The sequence below is a fragment of the Podarcis filfolensis genome (assembly GCF_964270895.1).
Source record: "Podarcis filfolensis genome assembly, chromosome: 5".
In the NCBI taxonomy this organism is placed as follows: domain Eukaryota; kingdom Metazoa; phylum Chordata; class Lepidosauria; order Squamata; family Lacertidae; genus Podarcis; species Podarcis filfolensis.
The window spans coordinates 27,566,029-27,585,942 of NC_139608.1; the positions used below are offsets into that span (position 1 = coordinate 27,566,029).

General features: G+C 37.8%; 1 protein-coding gene across 1 annotated transcript in view; it reads right to left on the reverse strand.

The window, feature by feature from the left end:
* RASA2 (RAS p21 protein activator 2) overlaps positions 1-19,914 on the reverse strand; it is a 46,248-nt gene that overhangs the window by 14,060 nt on the left and 12,274 nt on the right. Inside the window, exons 5-16 of the mRNA XM_083613750.1 lie at positions 17,311-17,387; positions 15,454-15,537; positions 14,637-14,709; positions 11,348-11,424; positions 10,130-10,228; positions 9,269-9,425; positions 8,649-8,797; positions 7,197-7,311; positions 6,174-6,248; positions 4,643-4,766; positions 3,315-3,421; positions 38-124 (exon numbers count right to left, since the gene is read on the reverse strand). Of these exons, the coding sequence (XP_083469876.1) occupies positions 38-124; positions 3,315-3,421; positions 4,643-4,766; positions 6,174-6,248; positions 7,197-7,311; positions 8,649-8,797; positions 9,269-9,425; positions 10,130-10,228; positions 11,348-11,424; positions 14,637-14,709; positions 15,454-15,537; positions 17,311-17,387 (1,224 nt within the window). The remainder of the gene's footprint in view (positions 1-37; positions 125-3,314; positions 3,422-4,642; positions 4,767-6,173; positions 6,249-7,196; positions 7,312-8,648; positions 8,798-9,268; positions 9,426-10,129; positions 10,229-11,347; positions 11,425-14,636; positions 14,710-15,453; positions 15,538-17,310; positions 17,388-19,914) is intronic.

Below are 19,914 nucleotides of genomic sequence, written 5' to 3' on the forward strand. Positions count from 1 at the left end.
AGAAGCAAAACAAAAGAATAAATCATCAGGTACTTACTAGCTTGCTTTTGGACAAACTTCCCCAGCTCCCCAGTGTCTGAATGGCTTTTGATATAAGGGTTAATGTTCTAGATGTCTGTGCATCCTAAAAGAAACATATAAGAAACAGGTAAAGTTGCCATTTTACTGGTGTCATAGTATTGTTTTAGGCCCCTGCTAAAAACTGCTTTTTTTTTTCAGGCAAGCCAACCCAGACATGCACACGTGAAGTGTATTTTAATATGTGATTTTATAATGTAAACATTTTTTTAAATTGATTCGATTTAAATTTTGAATCTTGGGTCACCTTGCTTTTAACATCTGATTCTATTATTTTTAATTTATATTTTATGTAAAGCACTTAGAAACTTGATGATTAAATTGTATATAAATCTTGTTAAATAACTAATAGTATTACAATGAAAGAACATCTACCAAGTACTTTACTGCACAGCTGCCACATGGCAGCTTTCATATAAGAATAATGGAGATGGACACAGCATGAAGCAGTGTTTTGCAGACTCCAACAAATTTTCATGAGCACAAGGGCCTTTGATACAAGCAGAAGCCCCTATTAATAGAAGTGGTACAGCATGGGGGAAGGATATAATTTTTGCCAATGCTCCTGCAGCTCCTTGTGCACCTCCCATACTGTTCTGGAAGGTCTTTTCATTCAGAGCAGATTTGTTTGGGAGGGCATGAGGAGCAGGTGAAAATCTGTTACTGGGCAATGAGAGTATTATTTCAGTGAGCAGAAGTCCCCTCATGAGAGGTACTGTTTCAATCTATTAGTAGATGAAACATCTTACATTATAGATTCTGGTTCTACAGTTTGATACGTCTCCACCAGACAAAAAGAGCTGTACTTTATTGCTTAAAAGGAGCCAAGGTTTCACAGAGAAATTCTACTTCATTTATTTATCAAAATGCATTTAAAAGATGTATATACCAGTTCATTGCAAGAAAAGCTTTAAGTGTTTTATATAAATATCCATACTTAAGATGTTAAACATTTGTGCTAACTTTACAATACACAGACCTGTATAATCTGACACTGAAACATTTCACTTATTTGAATATTTAAAGGCTATGCCCTAACATAATCTTTGAATCAGAGACTGAGCAATATTGTTTTGCTCCAATTCATGTAACTAGCTGAATATTTATTTTGTAGCAGAATAGCGTCTTGAATTAAATCTGACATTTCTATTAATGCCCCTTCTGAAATTGTGATATATGGTCCCCAATCTAACGGCTGGATGCTACATGAAGGAATGTATTTCGACCTCACCAAACCACATAGTTACCTAGTTTTGCCTAAGGACACAGCGGTGCCACTTCTATGAAATTAAGTCTCTCCTCTTTTGCTAACAAGGATCAGAATCCTAAGAGGAGGTATGAGTGAGAGGGAGCAGTGACAGGCGAAAATGAGTACAGTGGATACATGGTGTGCTGGTAAGAACTACATGCAGTGGTGCAGAAAATGTTTTGGAAAAATGTTTTCTGTCATAAGTTCATTAGTAACACTGAATGGATGCCAATTGCAAACATTAGGCAAGCTTGGCAGGTTCAAAGTTGTAAATAATGTTTACAGGTAATTAACTCTAACATTGTCTTTAAATCTTTTTAAGTACTGCAAGAAAAATGTCTACATAACAATACATATTAAGTGTGCATTAATTTCTCCCCTCAAATATTTGTGGTCAAATGCTTTGTGGCATATGGGGGGGGGGGGGGGAGGAATGTTAAATCACTCTTTGGAGCATCAGAATATGTTTCTGATGTAAGTTAGCCTATGCAATGTGAATAGGAAAAACTTCCAATTCAAAGTTTTCCAGAAAACACATGTCACTGATTACATGAACAGTAGCTACAGAAGAAGAAGAGTTTGACATCCCGCTTTATCACTACCCTAAGGAGTCTCAAAGCGGCCAGCAACCTCCTTTCCCTTCCTCCCCCACAACAAACACTCTGTGAGGTGAGTGAGGCTGAGAGACTTCATAGAAGTGTGACTAGCCCAAGATCACCCAACAGCTGCATGTGGAGGAGCGGGGACGCAAACCCGGTTCACCAGATTACGGGTCCACCGCTCTTAACCACTACACCACACTGGCTCTCAGTACAGTAGTACTATTCAGTATCCTCTAATTAAGGAAGTACACTGCCATAAAGCAGGGGTAGGCAACCTAAGGACCATGGGCCACAAGCAGCCCACGGGGGTCGTTTAACTGGCCCCCGAGCTGCCCACTCAGTGAGTCCCCGCGCACTGCGCTAAACTGGCGCAGCGACTCACTTCTGCAATGCCAGAAATCCCATCTGCACAGACGCCGGAAATTGCAGGCACATGCGTTCATGCATGCGTGCAATCTGGCCCACAGAAGGATCTCCGCTGGAGTGAATCGGTCCAGGCGAGGTAAACCTTGCCAACCCCTGGCCATAAAGAGTATATTGATTTTTAATAGCTTTTCCATATGTTTAACAACTTAGATCCAGGTAGTTCACGCCACTACTACTTCATAAGCAATGTTGCAAAACTGATGCCTTTGAATACTGTTGCTGAGACTCACAAATGGGAAAGAGGGTTGTGATGGGCTTCCCATATGCATCTGGTTAGTCGCTGTGAGAACAGGACACTGATCTAGATGGGCCTTTGGCCTGAACCAGCAGGGCTCTTTTTAAGTTCTTATAAGACAAACTACAAATGAGCATCAATAACCCAAGAAAATAAAGCTATTATTGTGGAATATTTTCTTTTTTGAGATGAGCAGTGCACAATGCTTTTGAGGCCACTTTCTATGCTATGTTCTTACGAAAACATCTCTGTGCAGGAAAAGTTACATAGAATGTTTCACATGATACCAAGCTATAACTGTCCCATTTGACATCCTGAACAACATTCTCTACATATTACCAGAATATTAACAATATAGCTTTCTATACACCCCTTCAAGATAACCCAGACTTCTCTTTTACGGCTTTCTGTCACTGTTTGAGATTACTTTGAAGTCAATAGGAAATGCAACCATATACCATACAAGTGATCAGGGTGCCAGCTACCTACTCATATCAATTTTCCAATTATTATTATTATTAATATTCAGGCAGGATAATAGCTCAGAACTGTGGGGACTTAGGGACTATGTAGTTACCTACAGTTTACTTAAATTATATCCTAGGGGCCTAAAAACTCACAGTTCAACTCTCCATTCACATTGCAAACGCTAGGCTTATTTCTATATTTATCTTCCTAACAAACCTTGCCTAGAGAGTTTGGACAGAACATTATTAAAACTTACGGGATGATGAGGTCGTAAATGGAAAGTATGAGGCGATACTACAGCTACAGCAAAGAAACGAAGAAATATAAAGCTGCTCACTGCAGAATATTGTACATGAGGGTCATCTGCAGAGAAAAACCATGAAATGTAAGATGTATTACAAGTTGGTAGGAAATGAAGACAATGAAAAACTTTAGCAGGATAATGTCATTAGAAAAAGAAGTACTGTTCTTTGGCAGAATAAAGAACTAGCAAGTAGGATGAAATGAAAGTGTGGTTGTGATGCAAGATGCTTTTGCCATTTGTTATAGGGCACAAATAAGAACTGTAACACATCTGGTTGTACCTAAACTATGATTTAGTCATGTACACAAACCTTGAGCTTGTGAGCTCCATCTCCCCTCCTCCAGCACTATTGCAGAGAGGAAACTGGAAGGGTTTGCTTCTGTTTTCAGTTAATCATGGCTTATTATTGTGTCTGAACTAAAAACTATACCAATTCTTCTCTATGTTTTATGGAAACAAGCCAGGATTTGAAGTTAACTTGTTTACTTAAACATAGTTAAGACTGGTTTGCTTCACAGCTGTGCTGGAGAAAAGGGAATGGGGAGCTCATAAACGCAAGGCCCATTAATGTAAACCAATCAGCCCCAGCCAGTATGACCAATGGTAAGAGACATTTACAGTTAGGAGTTCAACTTATTCTGGAGGGAACAGGTTCCCCATCCCTTATGTAAACCATCGTTTATCATTATGTACAATTGAAGCAACTATTTATATTTTATATCAGATAAACTATACATTCTAATAATTTTCAGAGAACACATATTTTACTCTATACCAAGAAGGCTATTTCCCCTTTTTCATGTTGGGGGAGATGTTGTATAGTATATGTATGTTCAATATAGAATACGTATAACAACGTACTATTCAACTTGCTATTCAAAGCTTCACATATTTTAACCAATAAGTAACACTAACAGATGCATGGCTGTATTTCAAAATGTTGTCTAATGCAACATTTTAAAACACGATCTGTGTTTGTATTTTTCTCTTATACTGTATGTCTCTTATCTTGTGCTCTTTTCATACTGATGCTTTGGTATAACAAGCATGCAGTTCTGCTGATGCCAAATAGTATAGATTAACAAATACATATACCCGTACACAGCTTACAGAAAGCAGATCATGTTTACAATAAACATTTTTAAAGTCTATTGAAAATGTAAAGTTGCTAATTTAGTCATTTCAGTTTCCTTATGAATGCTACTGGACAACTCTTTGAGAACATTTCCATGGACTTCAAGAGGTCTTGCATAAGTTTCTAATTAAAAAAATACACTTACTAGAAAATCTTTCAGCAGCCAAGCGCCTCAGAGAACAGAACACATCACACATTAATTTAGGGCAACTTATACTTGACTGTACAACTGTACTGAATACTTTGTCAACATAGAAGCGCAGATTTTCCTAGAAGGCAAACAAATTATTTCAGAAATCCATACTGTTTTATTCTATTGTCAAAGAAAAATCTAATACAAAATTTTACATACAAGTTCTCCATTCTAGCATAACAATGGCAATCTTTTGGGAACAGAGGCAAATGTAGATCATATACTTTAAAGGTCAATAAAACACACTGGCATATGTACAGGTTAATCACATCTTATGTGAGGGTTACGTTCTAGAGATATAGAGTGTAAAGCCAAAATAGAGTATAGTCAAAACAACCCTGTGGAAACTTGGAAATGCCCCCCATAAAAAGCACAGCACAAGTTCTCCAAGGCCACTCTTACTCTCTCCCCTCCCATGCTCTCCCAAGGCAACTTGTACTCTACCTCTGCATGATCTCCAAGGTGGGATTGCCACCCCAAGGTGGGGTGGCAATGACAGGTGGGATTGCCTATGCCCCCCCCGCCAGATGCTCACCCCTTTTGATTTATTTTTTTCGGCCAAGCGCATAAAGTTCAAATTATGCATGTAAAACACACATAAGTTGCGAGTTACCTGTGTACATAGTTACACAATAGAAAAGTGCACTGACATCTTCTTTCACTGCTGCCAATGGTACAAGCTAGCCAAAAGACAATCCATATATCACTACCAATGCTTACTGTTAATAATTAGAAACAGCTTTTTTATGGTACAAAGTGGCTTACAAATTCTATCTTTATTGCAGCTCACTAATACTTTTATTTGAACAAAGAGTAACCTGATACTTAATAGCAACAACTCCCAAGGCTACCATAATGGGTTCAGGTTTTGAACCCAACAATGTAAGGTGCATGTTCAGCATTATGAACTGAATTATGAACTAATTTACAGTAGTACTTATTTATACTGAGGTCTACATAATGGAAGTTACCATATACAGAGAACATTGGTAACTGGAAGTCAACACAAGTGGAAGAATTACACTCAGATTCTAAGCAATTTTGCTTGATGTTGAAGTTTAGCATGGCTAACATTTATCACTCCAAAAATTGATGATACACTAGCTCAGGGGTGGGGAACCTTTTGCAGCCCAAGGCTGCATTCTGGCAACCTTCTAGGTCCCATATGCCAGTGGTAGGAGACACTGGAGGCAAAAATGGACAAATCAATTAATGTAAATTTTACCTTTATACAGTAGGCTGGTTTACACACCTCTGTCCTTCATTAAGAAAAGCAAGAGGCATTATCAAAGTTCAATAACATATTCCAGCCAGGCAAAAACACTCAAAGAGAGCACTAAGCAGGGCCAATAGGGGTGTAGCCGAGAAGAGTCCAGAGGTTGAGACAGAGAGGCTTAGAGTGCTGCCTCAGGGCCAGGCCTGAGGTTCCCCACCTCTGCACTAGGTGCTTGAATATAAGCTGAACAAAATCACTTAAACACACCTGGTGTATTTCAACATTATCAGCTTCTTTCAGTTTCAAAGGATCAATTTCGCAAGGTTTGGGATTATCACATATCTGAAAACAAGAGTAAAATTTTAGTCAGTTATATCAGGACAGGGCATTATTCAGGTCTGTTCACCTTTACCGAGCCAGAGGTAAGAAGAGGGGCAAAACCCATCAATGTTCCCCAGAAGCTGCCTGTAGGCATACTGCAAACTTTTGAAAAAAAGATGGCCACTGCATGTTTAAGTTTCTAGGGACCGCACTAACACCTCAAAACCATGCATCTTCAAGGAGGAAGGTACCTTGATTTCCCTCATTTTCTTTTCTTTCAATCTTCCTTAATATGCTGAAAAGGTGCACCCACAGTAGCAATCTAGTAAGTTAATGGCAACATTGTGGATAAGTGTTTTATTACCCCCCCCCCCATAATCCTGGAGACTGGATTTCAGGCTGCCCGGATGAAGAAGTTGTATGTATATAAATTGTTAAGAACAGACACCAGCTGTTTCCTTCCTGTAACTGACTTATATGAATAGGATCAGAACTACATAGGCACAGCTTCACGTACACATAGATGGATGATACTGAAGAGATCACTTCAAGTACATTTAGGTATGAGTTGTCTTTGGCAACTTCATTCCTATACCAGTAGTATTCTTGCTGTTGAGAAACATGTCTGCATACTGTATGTATTTAAGGGGCACAGCAGGCAGATTACAATCATATGGAAAGCCACCACACTTGTCTGGAAGCTGCAGAGATTTTCCATAACATGTGTAGTGGGACCCTTCTACACTTTACAAGAGTCACGATAACTCGCCATGCAGATGTTTTGTAGAAAGTAGGAACTGTATTATGTCGTCCTTAGTAATAAAGTGGAGTTTTGTTGTGGTGCTCACTGGCTGATATCTAAGAAACAACTCTGCACTGAGTCACTGGTTAATAAAGCTGGAAGCAGTGCCAAAAAAATAATATTTAACCAACCAGCTTTGTAAACTTTAATGCATAATGTTACAGTACCTCATCAAGAATTGGTTTTAATGTAACTTTCAGGTAGTGCTTTCCCACTATTTTCATCATTTCATCTAGGCATCGAGTAGCTAAAGAATTCCCTCTGAAGATTGTATTTGCTTCCCTGCAAAGCAATATGAATCATTAAGAATTCAAGATGGAAGGAATATATAAATCATAACCTAAGTTTTCTGTGAAAAGTTTCTAGCAATCTAGCTCATATACAGATGGTATTCAGAAACCAGAGTTTAAAAAACCTGCAATATCTGTGATATATTTAGCTAACTAAGATTAAATAGGTGTCTATGCCTACTGGAAGCCGAACTAGTTATAAACTTTAAGTTATCCTTATAGAGCTGTAAAGAAAAATCTGCCCTAAGCAGACACCTATCCTATTCACAACTGACAGAAATCAAGACTAGGAAAGATATCTTCAATGATTAAAGCTAACAACTTTTTAAATGTAGAAGACACAAACCTATCATCCTAGGTACCTCTTTTTCAACCAGTTTGGTAGTATTGGTAGTGAACTGTCAATTAAACACCCCTAAACCTATCTTCAAAAACACATCTGAAAATGTCAATTCCTTTACACAAGTACATTCCTATTTGACAAATGGACGAACTGTCCTTTCTTCTGGTTCTATCTACAAGTAGAACGTTGTGCTGTATCATTAGATATTTATTCAGAGTCAAAGCAGAGCTAGCAATATAGCCAACTAATAATGAAGGATCAGCAAGTTATCCACAGTAATGGGATCACACAGACACACACCTAAGTTTAGTCTGCCACCTGAGATCCACTATAAGAGGTCCACAAACTATGGCTAACCTTAGTAACCAGTAAAATTCACTGTGTTCACCCTGAGACCAGGAGAGGGGTGACGTATTATTTTTGAGGCCATACTGATCTTCAGAGAAGTCTCCCAAGTGCTCCACACTGATAGGGCAGTGAGGGGGAACAGTGTCTGGCAGACACTCCCTGCCCTTCCTCAGGTTCAGGAGATCAATGGACCTTGCCAGAATTTTAGTTCAGTTTAGTTCTACTATAGTTCTTATTTAAGTTTACTTATTTATTTCATAAAATTTATACTGCTTGCTTATAGAATATAGAAAACCTCAAAGTGGTTTACAAAATTTCTTGGGATGTTGGGGATCGATGTATAGTAGAGGCAGGTTCATTTGTGGATCCCTGTCAAGCATGCATTTTGCATTACCATCAAGCAACTTGTTTGATACCTTTTGCTAAGGTAGTTTGAAGCAGCAAATTTTACAAGTTTTACATGCTTACTGTTATTACAATTTATACCTGCCCTTCACCCAAGGTCCCAGGGGCAGGTTACAACAATTAAAACACATTATTTAAAACCATTTAAAACATCTTAAAATTACAGAAATATGCACTTGTCATGGACACCAATACTGGGAGGAGGGAGAAAAGAGGGGAAATGAAATACTTACTGGGTATCCGTCAATTCTAACTCTGCCACTGCAGTGATAAATTGTACTAGTTTATGATGATGTATCAACAACCTTACAAGAGGCAAAATGGCATCATATTTATCTCGACATACTTCAGCCAAAATGTAAGCAGAAGAAGCAGAAATAGGCTATAAAAGGGGGAAATATAACTGAAATAAGTACCAGTTGTACCAAACGGAAAGACAACAGAACCACCAGAATTTAAATCAATTCCAAAATGTAGACGTATAATGTTCTAAATTCGCCCTGGATTATGCATGCCTAGAACATTTTCTTTGAACTGCAATTCTCAAGCCAGCCACATCAAGTAGCTTTTGAAATGCCACCTTTTCATGACATACGGAGTGGCTTTTTAAAAAATAGTTAAATACTCTCATGTTGTACAGTGTACCTCTACAAGAGCATTTAACTAATTTTAAAAAGTAACAGTGTTACCTATAACTACACATACTAATATAAGTAAAAGAATTATAAATACTTATAAGTAACGGTATTATTTTTCATATATATATATATATATATATATATATCTGTCTATCCATCTGTAATTATTATTATTACTGCAGTGACATAGTTAAACAGTCCCCAAAGCAGGTTACCTCAACTTCTGATGACTTTAGCAGCAAGTTTCTGAGGGAAGCATAGTACTGTGATGGAAGCACATAGTCTTCAGCATAACATATATTCAGTCTAAGTGATCCATGATCATCCGTTTTGGACGACTTATTTCCATTGTCTCTTGGCTGTAGAAGGTACCTTAAAAAAGAAAATCCAAGTGACAGAGATTCATTTTGCATTTTATTTATAGTTCACCAAGTAAAGTTAGGTCTAGAATAAAGAAGCAGCAATAACCTTGGCCTTTCCTCCTTTCTTTTTATTTTAGCTAACTTAAATTTGATTATTAAGATAAATTTTTGACTTTTTAAATTAATATTGAAGTACACCAAGCATTTACTTGCATCAACTATTATTTTAAGCGTTACCACTTTTAGATGTGGAGTTTGTGCTTGATGTAAGCAAGTCAAGAAATAAATGTATTAATATATTTGAAATATATATGCTTAATTGGCATTTATTTACTTGCATGTTTTTTAAACAGCCTGCTATCAAAAGTGTGTGCAGAAAAAGGAAATATATAACAAAAAAACAATATTCAGATTATCACAATACTAGCAATGGATAAGGAAAAAAAGATAAGGGATAAAGGAGGTGGTCTCTCAGGTAAACTGATCCCAAGCTTGTACAGGGGCTTCTATACCAATAGTGAAATTTAAATTTGGCCTAGTAGAATGCTGTGAGGCAGTGCAATGCCTAGAAGAATAAAGTACAATTCTGCAGGAAACAACTGTAGCACAACTGTTTGTTTCCAGTTACAAACACTTTCATACAGTCATACAGATAACAAACCTATCCTTTTGTTTTAACTATGTCACAAGCTGCCTTATGCCTAGTTTTCTTACCATGCTTGGAAGGAATCACTTCCTAACACCTTGACAGGAATCTTGATTTCTCCTAGGAAAAGGTCTTGTACCAAGTTACCATTGTTCCATAAATCAATCCTGAAAGTTAAATAATAGTTAACCATTTTTGTCATAATCATTTTTCATATAACTGTAAGAGTCATTATCATCACATAGAGAACCACACCAATTCAGCATGCACACAAACAAGTTTATAACCTCACACGCAATAGTTTAAGTTAGACAAAAAGTGTCCTATTTCTATAAAAGGCAACCATGTCAGCATATTGGTTAAAAGTGTGGCTTTATCAATAAGATAAAAGCAATATTGGATGAACTGAGGCACTAAAAAAAAGAAAAGAGTGACATTACCATTTTCTTCTCAAGCATTTGCAGTTCTGTTTGCATTTATTAATATTCCTACTTTTTGCTCTTTCTGACTAAACTGTAACACTTCAATGACACATGCACTGGTTTTTATTTTTTAGTTCAAGCTCTTACAACCTAAAAAGCTGTAAGACTCCCAAAGGCATGCACTCTATGTGGGTTGTTGAGTCTTACCTCACTGACATTTCTGTTAAGACAGCACATATATTAAGAAGAAAAGAAATAAAATCCATTGTGTTGTGGCATGATTGATGTTCCCTTGCCTCCCTAAATGAGTTGCCTATTGTGATTTTCACTCAGATGTTCCAAATTACCCTACCTATATAGTTCAAGCAAGTTAAGAAATAAACTATTCCTATCCTCAGCTTTTCAGATGATAATTCTTTCTCCCTGGGTTTCAAGTGGAGTCAAGATGAAGACAGGGACTCGGGTGTTTCCACTCCCTTCCTGCTCCCCTCCCAACCAGGGGAAAGCACTGAGCTAAGAGATAACTTTTTCCCATAGCAAAGAGAGCAGGGGAGCCCAATGCCAGCTACAGCATACAAAGAAATAAGACTTGTTTTAGTTAAGTAATACTGAATATACCACATTTGCTATATAAAACAGGTAGTCAGATGTTCTGCTAAATTAACTGTTCAAGTTATGAAAGTAATTATCATGAGCTCTCTAAGTCTTTAGACTTACACCCACCCTGCCTCCAGCCAAAGTTGGATATTATTTATCTGGACAGCTTTCTGTAGTACTTGAGTACTGTTTTTATCTCCATCATAAAAACCATTGACAGTTTTGTATAAAAATGAATAATCGGTTTTAATATACTAAGGAATATACCTGACTTCCAGCTTCTCAATATCTTCTTCTTCCACCTGAAACTGTGATTTTTTGGTGTAACTACTGGACCTTGTTACCTGCAAGTAAAACTCATGTAAGTAAGTTATTTCTCCTTTTGCATTTTGAAGTCTACCAATACCACACATTTACTACAAAAAGAATCAAAGTTGTTCTAATATATCCCAAAACTGAGTGAGGAAACTCTTAATAATTGCCCTTATCTACAATTTGGATCTGGCGAAATAAGGCACCAAGGATTAAACTAAAGGTCGAGAAGGTAGTAAAGGATCACATCCTTCCATCAGCTACCATATAAATTACCATCGGCAATACTGTTTTGAAGGCTGCCCAGTCTTGATGCCTAAGGGTGTTTACTTTGCACTCAAAGGTCAGAGAACTCTTTCTCCCCTTGCCCAGAATTCTAAATGGCAGAATAACTGCACAGACATCAAACTGAAGAAGCATGAAAGCAGAAAAGCAAAGGGTTACATTGTATGTTGTCATAGTTACCATTTTTCAACAGGATGAGAATAGCTAGTTCTCAAAACTGATCCACTAGAAATGCTAAGGCTGGAGAGTTCCTGAATCTTCAAGTGATTCAGGTCCCCATAATCTGGAATGCATGCCACTTTCACCTTCCTCTGTCACCAGGTAAGAAATAAATCAAAATTTCCTTTGTGGGTCTACATAATTTATGGGCTGTATCCAACTAAGTAGACCCGCTAAAATTAATGGACCTAAGTTAGTCATATTCATTCATTTCAATGAGTCAATGGCTAACACTGGATACAACCTTATGTTTGTGCTGACATGCTGAGGATTTAAAATATGGGTGGGAATGATCACTGCCTCCTCCACCCACCAAAACCCAGCTCTAGCAATATGTGGTGCATACAACAGTAGATAACTTGCAGGCATTAGCTCTGAAGAAAGGGGGGCTTGTTGTGGAGCTAGTGCCTCCACTCAACAGAAGCTTTGAAGGTGAAAGAAAGCTAACCCCTTCCTTTTCCTCCCAAACAACCCATGTCTGTTTGTCACAAACTGATCTTCTAACTGAACTGTTTTGGCTTTGGGGACGGAGGGCCCAAATTGCTGGTTAGCAGCTGGGATTTGAGAACTGATGGGAAGGAAGAGGGGAGAAAACTCTGTTCCATGCTAATCTTCTCTGTATCATTCCAATTTTAGTATATGTGCTGCTGAAGAGAGCATGGAGAAAACCCTGTTCCATCTTCCTTTTCTCCTCCTCTCCCCCAGTAATTTCCAGGGCTCCTCCCATATGAAGAAATGTCAAGTGTGGTAGACGAAAATTACAGACATGCATACCACAGCTGACCATGTGAGCAAGAGGAATGTTATAAGCCATTCCTGGATATTTTACAAGCTGCATATTATTTCATAAACACAATAGTGTCAATATTGTACAGTTATCAGTCAAGTATAATTCACAACCACAGCAACAATGATTTTCTGCTTTCTATTCTGCAGAAGGATTAAGCTGATGACCTTAAAGGCAGAAGACTTACCATGATTTGTGGATACTTTCAGAACTGAATATCAGAATTAAATTTTAACACTATAAACTAGATTTAATCTATAGTTCAACATTCACATAACTAAACTATTTTTAAAAAACAAATCAATTGTTTTGAATATGTAGCTTTGCAACACTTGCTGCTAAATCAGATTTGGCAGGTGATCAGATTTTTTTTTAACCTTGTAAAATGTGCTTCACTAAGTTACAACCATTAACAGAAGCATTCCGGGGAAAGTCAAACCACAGAGTTAGGCTGTGAAGAAGCCTTCCCTTCAAGCCACTGATATGTAAAGCAAAGACGGCATTTCTAGCCACATACAGCAGAAATCATAATGGAGAACATCTATGAACAAATACTGTGCCCAAGATTTTTGAAGCAAAAAACTGATCAGCGATTGGGAAGAAATGAAACTTTATTACAAAAAGATGAATAAAGCAGCTCATATTTTGAGCTGCATGAGCTCATAGCAGGAAAATTCAAACCATCCTTTGAGCTACACATATTTGAAATAGCCTCAAAAATGGCTACCTAAGATTTGTGCACAACTTACAGTCCACATATTTGCCTCCAAACTCCTGAAGCTTACTGTTCATTCCCACTGTTCTTGACTTCCTAGCAATTTTCTTCTGGTCTACATTGAATGCTCTTACTAAACTCAGACCAATCCAAAGATCTCTGCCTGTGTCCTTCATAGCATGCTACCTTTTATACAACTAACTTTTCTTCCTTGAAATCCTCCACTACAGATTTTCTCTGATTGATCTTCATTATCTGTCAAATCACATGTTCAATATTTCCACTGGGAAATGCCTCCTCAGTTCCTCCTTTCTTTTGGGTGAAGTGGGTAAGGCTTCAGCATGATGCTCTTGGTCCCCAGCAGTTCCTCCTTCTTAAAAGACCTCAAACTTCATGGTTTTCAATACCACCTATATGCTGTTGACATCCAGCTTTACTTCTATGTCTCCCACCCTGTCTAATCCATCTTTGCCTACTTATTCAATATATGCATTTGGAGATTTTCTATCACTTTCTCAAACTCAATATGTCTAAGACTAGACTATATATCTTTTCTTCCAAGCTTCCCCCTCCTCTATCATTCTCCTTATCTGCTAACATTATTAAAATTCATTAGCCCAATCTGTACTTCCTGCTAAGCAAAACCATTGTTCAATGCAAATGTGCCAGAGAGGAGATTGCAGCCACTTTTCTACTCCCTAGCTGCTCTGCTCCCGCATGCTGTTAAGCTATAGTTTGATGAAGTCAAACCTGGGCTTATAGTTTCACACACCCTGACAATCTGCACAGCACAGGACAAACCTAGCTTACACAGCTCAGGGTTAGTCTGGAAAGAGCTATTCCCAGAGTCTATGCATTTGCACCAAGCCATAGTATGGCTTAGTGAAGCCTTTCTCAACCTGTGGGTCCCCAGATGTTGTTGAGCTACAATTCCCATCACCCCTAGCTAGCAAGGCCAGAGCTCAGGGATGATGGGAGTTGTAGTCCAACAACATCTGGGGACCCACAGGTTGAGAACCGCTGGCTTAGTGGTATGTGCAAACAAGACTATGTTAGCCAAGAATAGTTCTGATTTATGTTTTCATTCTCTATTACTTTGTTTTGTTTAAAATCTGACCCTTTGACTAAAACTCTGCCTATCTCTCTGGTGACCTCCCGTATTAAGTCAGCTAACAAAGGAGACGATAGCATAAAAGCACAGACAACACACCAAAAGCTTATTTTGATAGATTACTTACCTCAAAATAAAATGTTTCATTAAATTGTGGATTGCTTGTTTTCTTCTTTACTTTTGTCTTCTTTTGGTCATTCCTATTCCAATATGGTACAGTTTTACCATACAGAACTTAAAAACATACAATTATAAAAACACTGTATTGATATGAATGAACCATGCAGTTAAACTATGTTTATGAAAAGCCTATCTTCAAACAGGAAAGCCATTCTTTGTAAACTGGATGCATTACTGATAACTTGAATTTGTGTAGCCCTACTGAAGTCAATATGAGCGTTACACATAGGTGTACATACATGTGGGAGGAGTATATATTCCAAATAAATAAGGAACATATGTAACTAGTATCAGATAATATGCCTGCCATTTCTGAAAGATCTGGTCACAGAGTGGTGGCCATTTCTGGTGGAGAGGGTGGGTCTGTCCTGAGAAATTTGTACTGCAGGTCTACCTTACTGTTGCTTCTCTGTCGGTAGACCAGCTATCTATCTACAGGTGGACCTGGCACCCATACAATGTCTTTCCACACACTGCTGATATCCTCAGTTATTTTCCCAGAACAGACTTGGGGGAGGGGACACCCTGAGAGAGAAGTCCTATTGCACAAATGGAAGTCCTTTGGCAAACACAACTACTTTGTCAAAAGTTGTCAAGAAATTGATTAAATTTTCCACAATTGTGTTAATAACATTAAGCTTCTCTACATTAATCAACTGAAAATTGGAGCAATAATTCATTTCCTTTTCAACATCACTAAATTTGTGTAGGTCTAATTTTCCTATTTTATTTAAGACAGTGTGAATGTATGTTAAAAGTATTACCTTGAAGGACCCACAACAGACACTGTAGCATAAGGATCACAATTTTGTCCATTAATAAGAGGAAGTCCATGACATTCCTTCAAGCTAGAATTTTAAAAATGCAAATTAATTCAGTTGCAGTTTCAAGTCTAATGGATAAAGACACACTGACCATGTATGACCACTACTGCCTGGTCATGAATTTCTCTTTTAATAAGGTGCTCAAGAAGATACTGTTGGTTCAGCTTCAGGCACTCTTGGGAGATACTGATTATCTAGACTCTGGGTTAAGGCTTAGTTTTGGGACTGAATTGGCCTTGATCACTCTTGTGGCTACCTTCATTAAAACAAGGAAAAAGGGAGCGGGATCCTGTTATTTCTTCTGCAGAATTCAACTGCATGTTTAAACTTTAGTCAATTTAGTCCACATTGGAGGTCTAGGTACTCTCCAGGAAACCATCTATTTGTCTAAGATCAGTCGTTTCCTCACCACTTTTATACTAAGTTAACCATGCTAATTAATTCTTGGATTCTACAAGAGGTGTTGCCTCCTTCCTGTGTGTGACCTGTGAATACAGAAGAGAATGTCTGAAATCTTGCGAAACCAGCTGTGACTGCTCAGCACTTCACAAAGCTTAATTACATTGTCTCTTTGAATGGTCATCTCCTAATGTTTGTGGAAGCCTTTCCTCCAGCAAGCTAGCCAACAGCGTTTTGGCTCACATCCAAAGCATGTTTGGTCCCTTCCTCTTCCAGTTAAACTGGTTTTGTCTATTAAAAGGCAGACTGTGGAGATGGTATACTAGAAAAAAGAGAACTTTTGGGGGTTAGAATGTGCCTTGTCTTTTATTCTCCTAAGTGGATTCACTACTGTTCTACATTAGCAGCCTAGTGTTTCTGACTGCTCCTAGAACAAGACTAGTGAAAGTCAGAAACTGGCTCAGAAACCTGGTAATTAACAACTGCCAGAACAAAACTTGGAATATAGCACATGAGTAAAACTGATTAGTTATAACTATCATGGGGAAAACAGTGTGTCAAAGAAAAAGTTATTTATTAGCTACTGTAATTCAGGGGTGTTGTTGAAAGGTAATTATCATATTTTTTTATTTGAGAAAGTTAGTGGTGGAACAGTTGTATTTCCTTTTCCCTTCATTACCATGTCAGCTTTCAATTGTACTATTAAAGATATATCTATATCCGTCACTGTATGAAATGGCCCTTAGAAGTCCCACAACATGCAAGCCAACATCCTTGCAGACCTGCTGTAAACCTTGGAACATCTTCCACTGATGTAAGCAGTAGAGGGAGAAGTCAGACAACATTGGTATCTTCATCTTGAATGCATCTTTGTGCAAGTTCTTGTCCCTATCACAGGCAGAGGTGCACCAGTGCATGTGCAGTGAGGAAAGACAGTGGCAGAAAAGATGCACCATCTTGTTTGTGCCTCAGCTGTGAAGTCCATTCACATCTTATGGGACACATTGCCAACTTCCTTTCCCATTACTCCTTTGTATAACTTGAGAAACACCAATGCTAACCAAAAGTGTATAAAAAACACCACTGAATACATTACTGCAAGCATTCAGCAACACTACAGAACCAAAAAGGTCTACAAGAGTCTCTTCCACATGTCCAGTACTTGGTGGTGGTTTTACCTTCAGCAGGAAGGCAGGCAGTTCATTTTATGCTGAAGTGGAATCTTTGAAAACACATTTGTTCAACTTGAATTGGCTAAGTTTGCTTTACTTAAACCTTTAAGCTTCTATTTTTTAATTGTGTTTTCATGTGTTTTATAATACTGAAAGCTGACTTGAATTACCCTGTTAATATTCATTAGCAAGCAAAACAAGAATAAGAATTGATAAATGTTCTTACTGTACTACTAGCTGCTGGCAGACTGATCCATTATCTGTAATCAATTCATTCAGTTTTAATTCGAGGTGAACTTTTCCCTGTCAATTAAAAAAGAAGAAGTTTCAGTTGCAAGAGCCTGTGTGTTGAATTTATAAAATAACCTAGCACCTGCTTAATGAGAGCAAGACAAGAGCTGACAGGCTCTTTAGCACCACTAGCATGAAATATGTGATTGACTGAATAAGCTGTATGTGAGTAAGTGTCAGACAAGTATTAGACACTGTATTTTATATTTTTTAATACACAAAATTGTTATCAACTTAGAATACTATTTTGGTATTACTTGTAAATAATTTTTCCTACTCAGTGTTTCCATTATAAGATAATTACATTATCTGAATTTTAAGAGTTATGATTCCTTGTATATGACAGCACTTTTTTAAAAAAATGAAAATTATCACTATTTTAAGTGAAGAGCTCTTATAAAATCTTCAAGAAGGACACGATCATCTACATCAGGTGAGGGGAATCTTTCACCCTCCAGATGTTGCTGAACTACAGCACCCATCAGCCCCTGCAAGCATAGTCAATGACCACTGATAATGGGAGTTGCAGTTCAGCAACATCTGAAGGGCCAAAGTTCCCCACACCTGTTCAACATTTTGTAGAGATCCAAATCTTAATCACTTCAGAATAGCTTCAGGTAAAGAAGACTAGGCTATGATGCAATATTCATAATATCACCTTTAAAAATGGCATTGTGTGTGTGTGTGTGCGCGCATACACACAGACACTCCACCTTGAAAATGAACTGCTAGTAGTACTTTGTGCCTATATGAACACACCCTAAACAAGGTAGGCTTGTTATTTTGGAAGCAATAAAAAAGTCACTGACAGAACACTTCCGGACTCAGACACTGAGCACCTCTATAATTAACTGCTATTAGTGTACTAAAGATTCTTTCTAAAGTGCTTAGGTATTCAACCTGTGAAAGCTATCAAGTGACAGTTGTCTGAAGCAGTTCCCCTGAAAGCAAAACACAATGAATGACAAGCATAATACATAGGGGAATCTTCCTGGCAGCAATAAAATGACACACAATCCAGTCAAAATTAATCACATGCTTAACTTTGTCAAGTCAACATGCCTTGTAAAGGCCTAGCTTGGTGGCTCACACTTTTTCTACCAAACTGGGTTGATACTCAAGCTTAAAAAATATATAGCTGCTTCACTGCCCATGTTTACACAGTTGTACTGACACAGGAGTAATACGCGTGTATTCCGTGGGGCCACTGCATAATTAAATGATTTGGTGCAAGCAAATTTCTACTCTTTTTAAAAAGAAAAGTTCAGGGGAAAGAATAAACATGTATGGTGAAGGTCCAGGAAAAAACAAAACAATGAATACATTTTCTGGATTAGTGTCAGTACTATCCCAGATTCATATTGTATACAGTTACTATACCATTTTTCCAAACAAACCTCCATGACTCCTCTATCAATCTAATTATCACCAAAATATTGCTTTAGATGTTGCAATGCACATATATACTGAGGCAAACCCCAGCATGTCTCAGGAATGGTGAGCAATGTCTATTATTAGAGGTTAATCTAGCAGGGACATTTCCTCCAGCATGACACCCATGTCACAATGCCATGTAGCTTGCTTTGCCTGTAACCAAGCCCAAAATATTTACTTGGAAATTCCAACATTCAGCTGCACATTTGCCATTGTTATCATACACATTACTGCATGATTCACATATACCTAAACTATTTTCAGGACAACTAAAACTGCGGTTTAATCAAGAAGCAGCTGTCTTATTTCGTAAGAGCTGTATACGCTATTTCTAAAACAATTAAGTTGGAATTAGAGCACCTCCAATATACCACAGATAAAGAGAAAGAAATATACACAGATACATTACCATGCACAGAAAAACAACCAACACTTGCAAAAGAGAATTATAAACTGTTTCATCATTGATAAGCTAGAGTTTTCTTTTTCAACTATACTATGAAAAGGGATTGAAATGTGTGCCCACCCCCAAGATGTGAAGGTCCATGAAAAGAAAAAAAATAAGAAACAGTGCCCCCCCAAATCATTTTTTCCCCTGAGCCTTCGCATCGTCACCCCTCCTGCTGACTGTAAAGTATCGTAGCTTTCTCTGGGAAGAGTACAGAAAAATAGAAATGATTTGCAGCAAGACAAAGTGTAACTGAGGGATCCACACAGGACATAGCCGAGCCCTATTACCCCCACTCAACTTTGGTGCCTACAGTTAGTGAATCACACCATTCCAGGGAATAGGAGGCACACACAGGCTTCCTATATAACTTCCCTCTCCACTCTGTAATCACAGAAGAGATTCAGAATGTCTTACAATATGGAGCATTTTTAAACTATACATACATTTGCTGTAGTTTGAAAAATGTTATAGGCTATTTTTATAAAATATATTTAATTCACATTCAGAACTTTTGAAGTGCCCTAAGAGAAGGAAAATGAAATCTAAATTGAAATATTTTAAACTGGCACACAAGAAATTAAAGATATACATGTCCCATACTAGTTTTTAAGACTGATTTTTGTGGACACATTGCAGACAGGCCCTTTTTCTGAT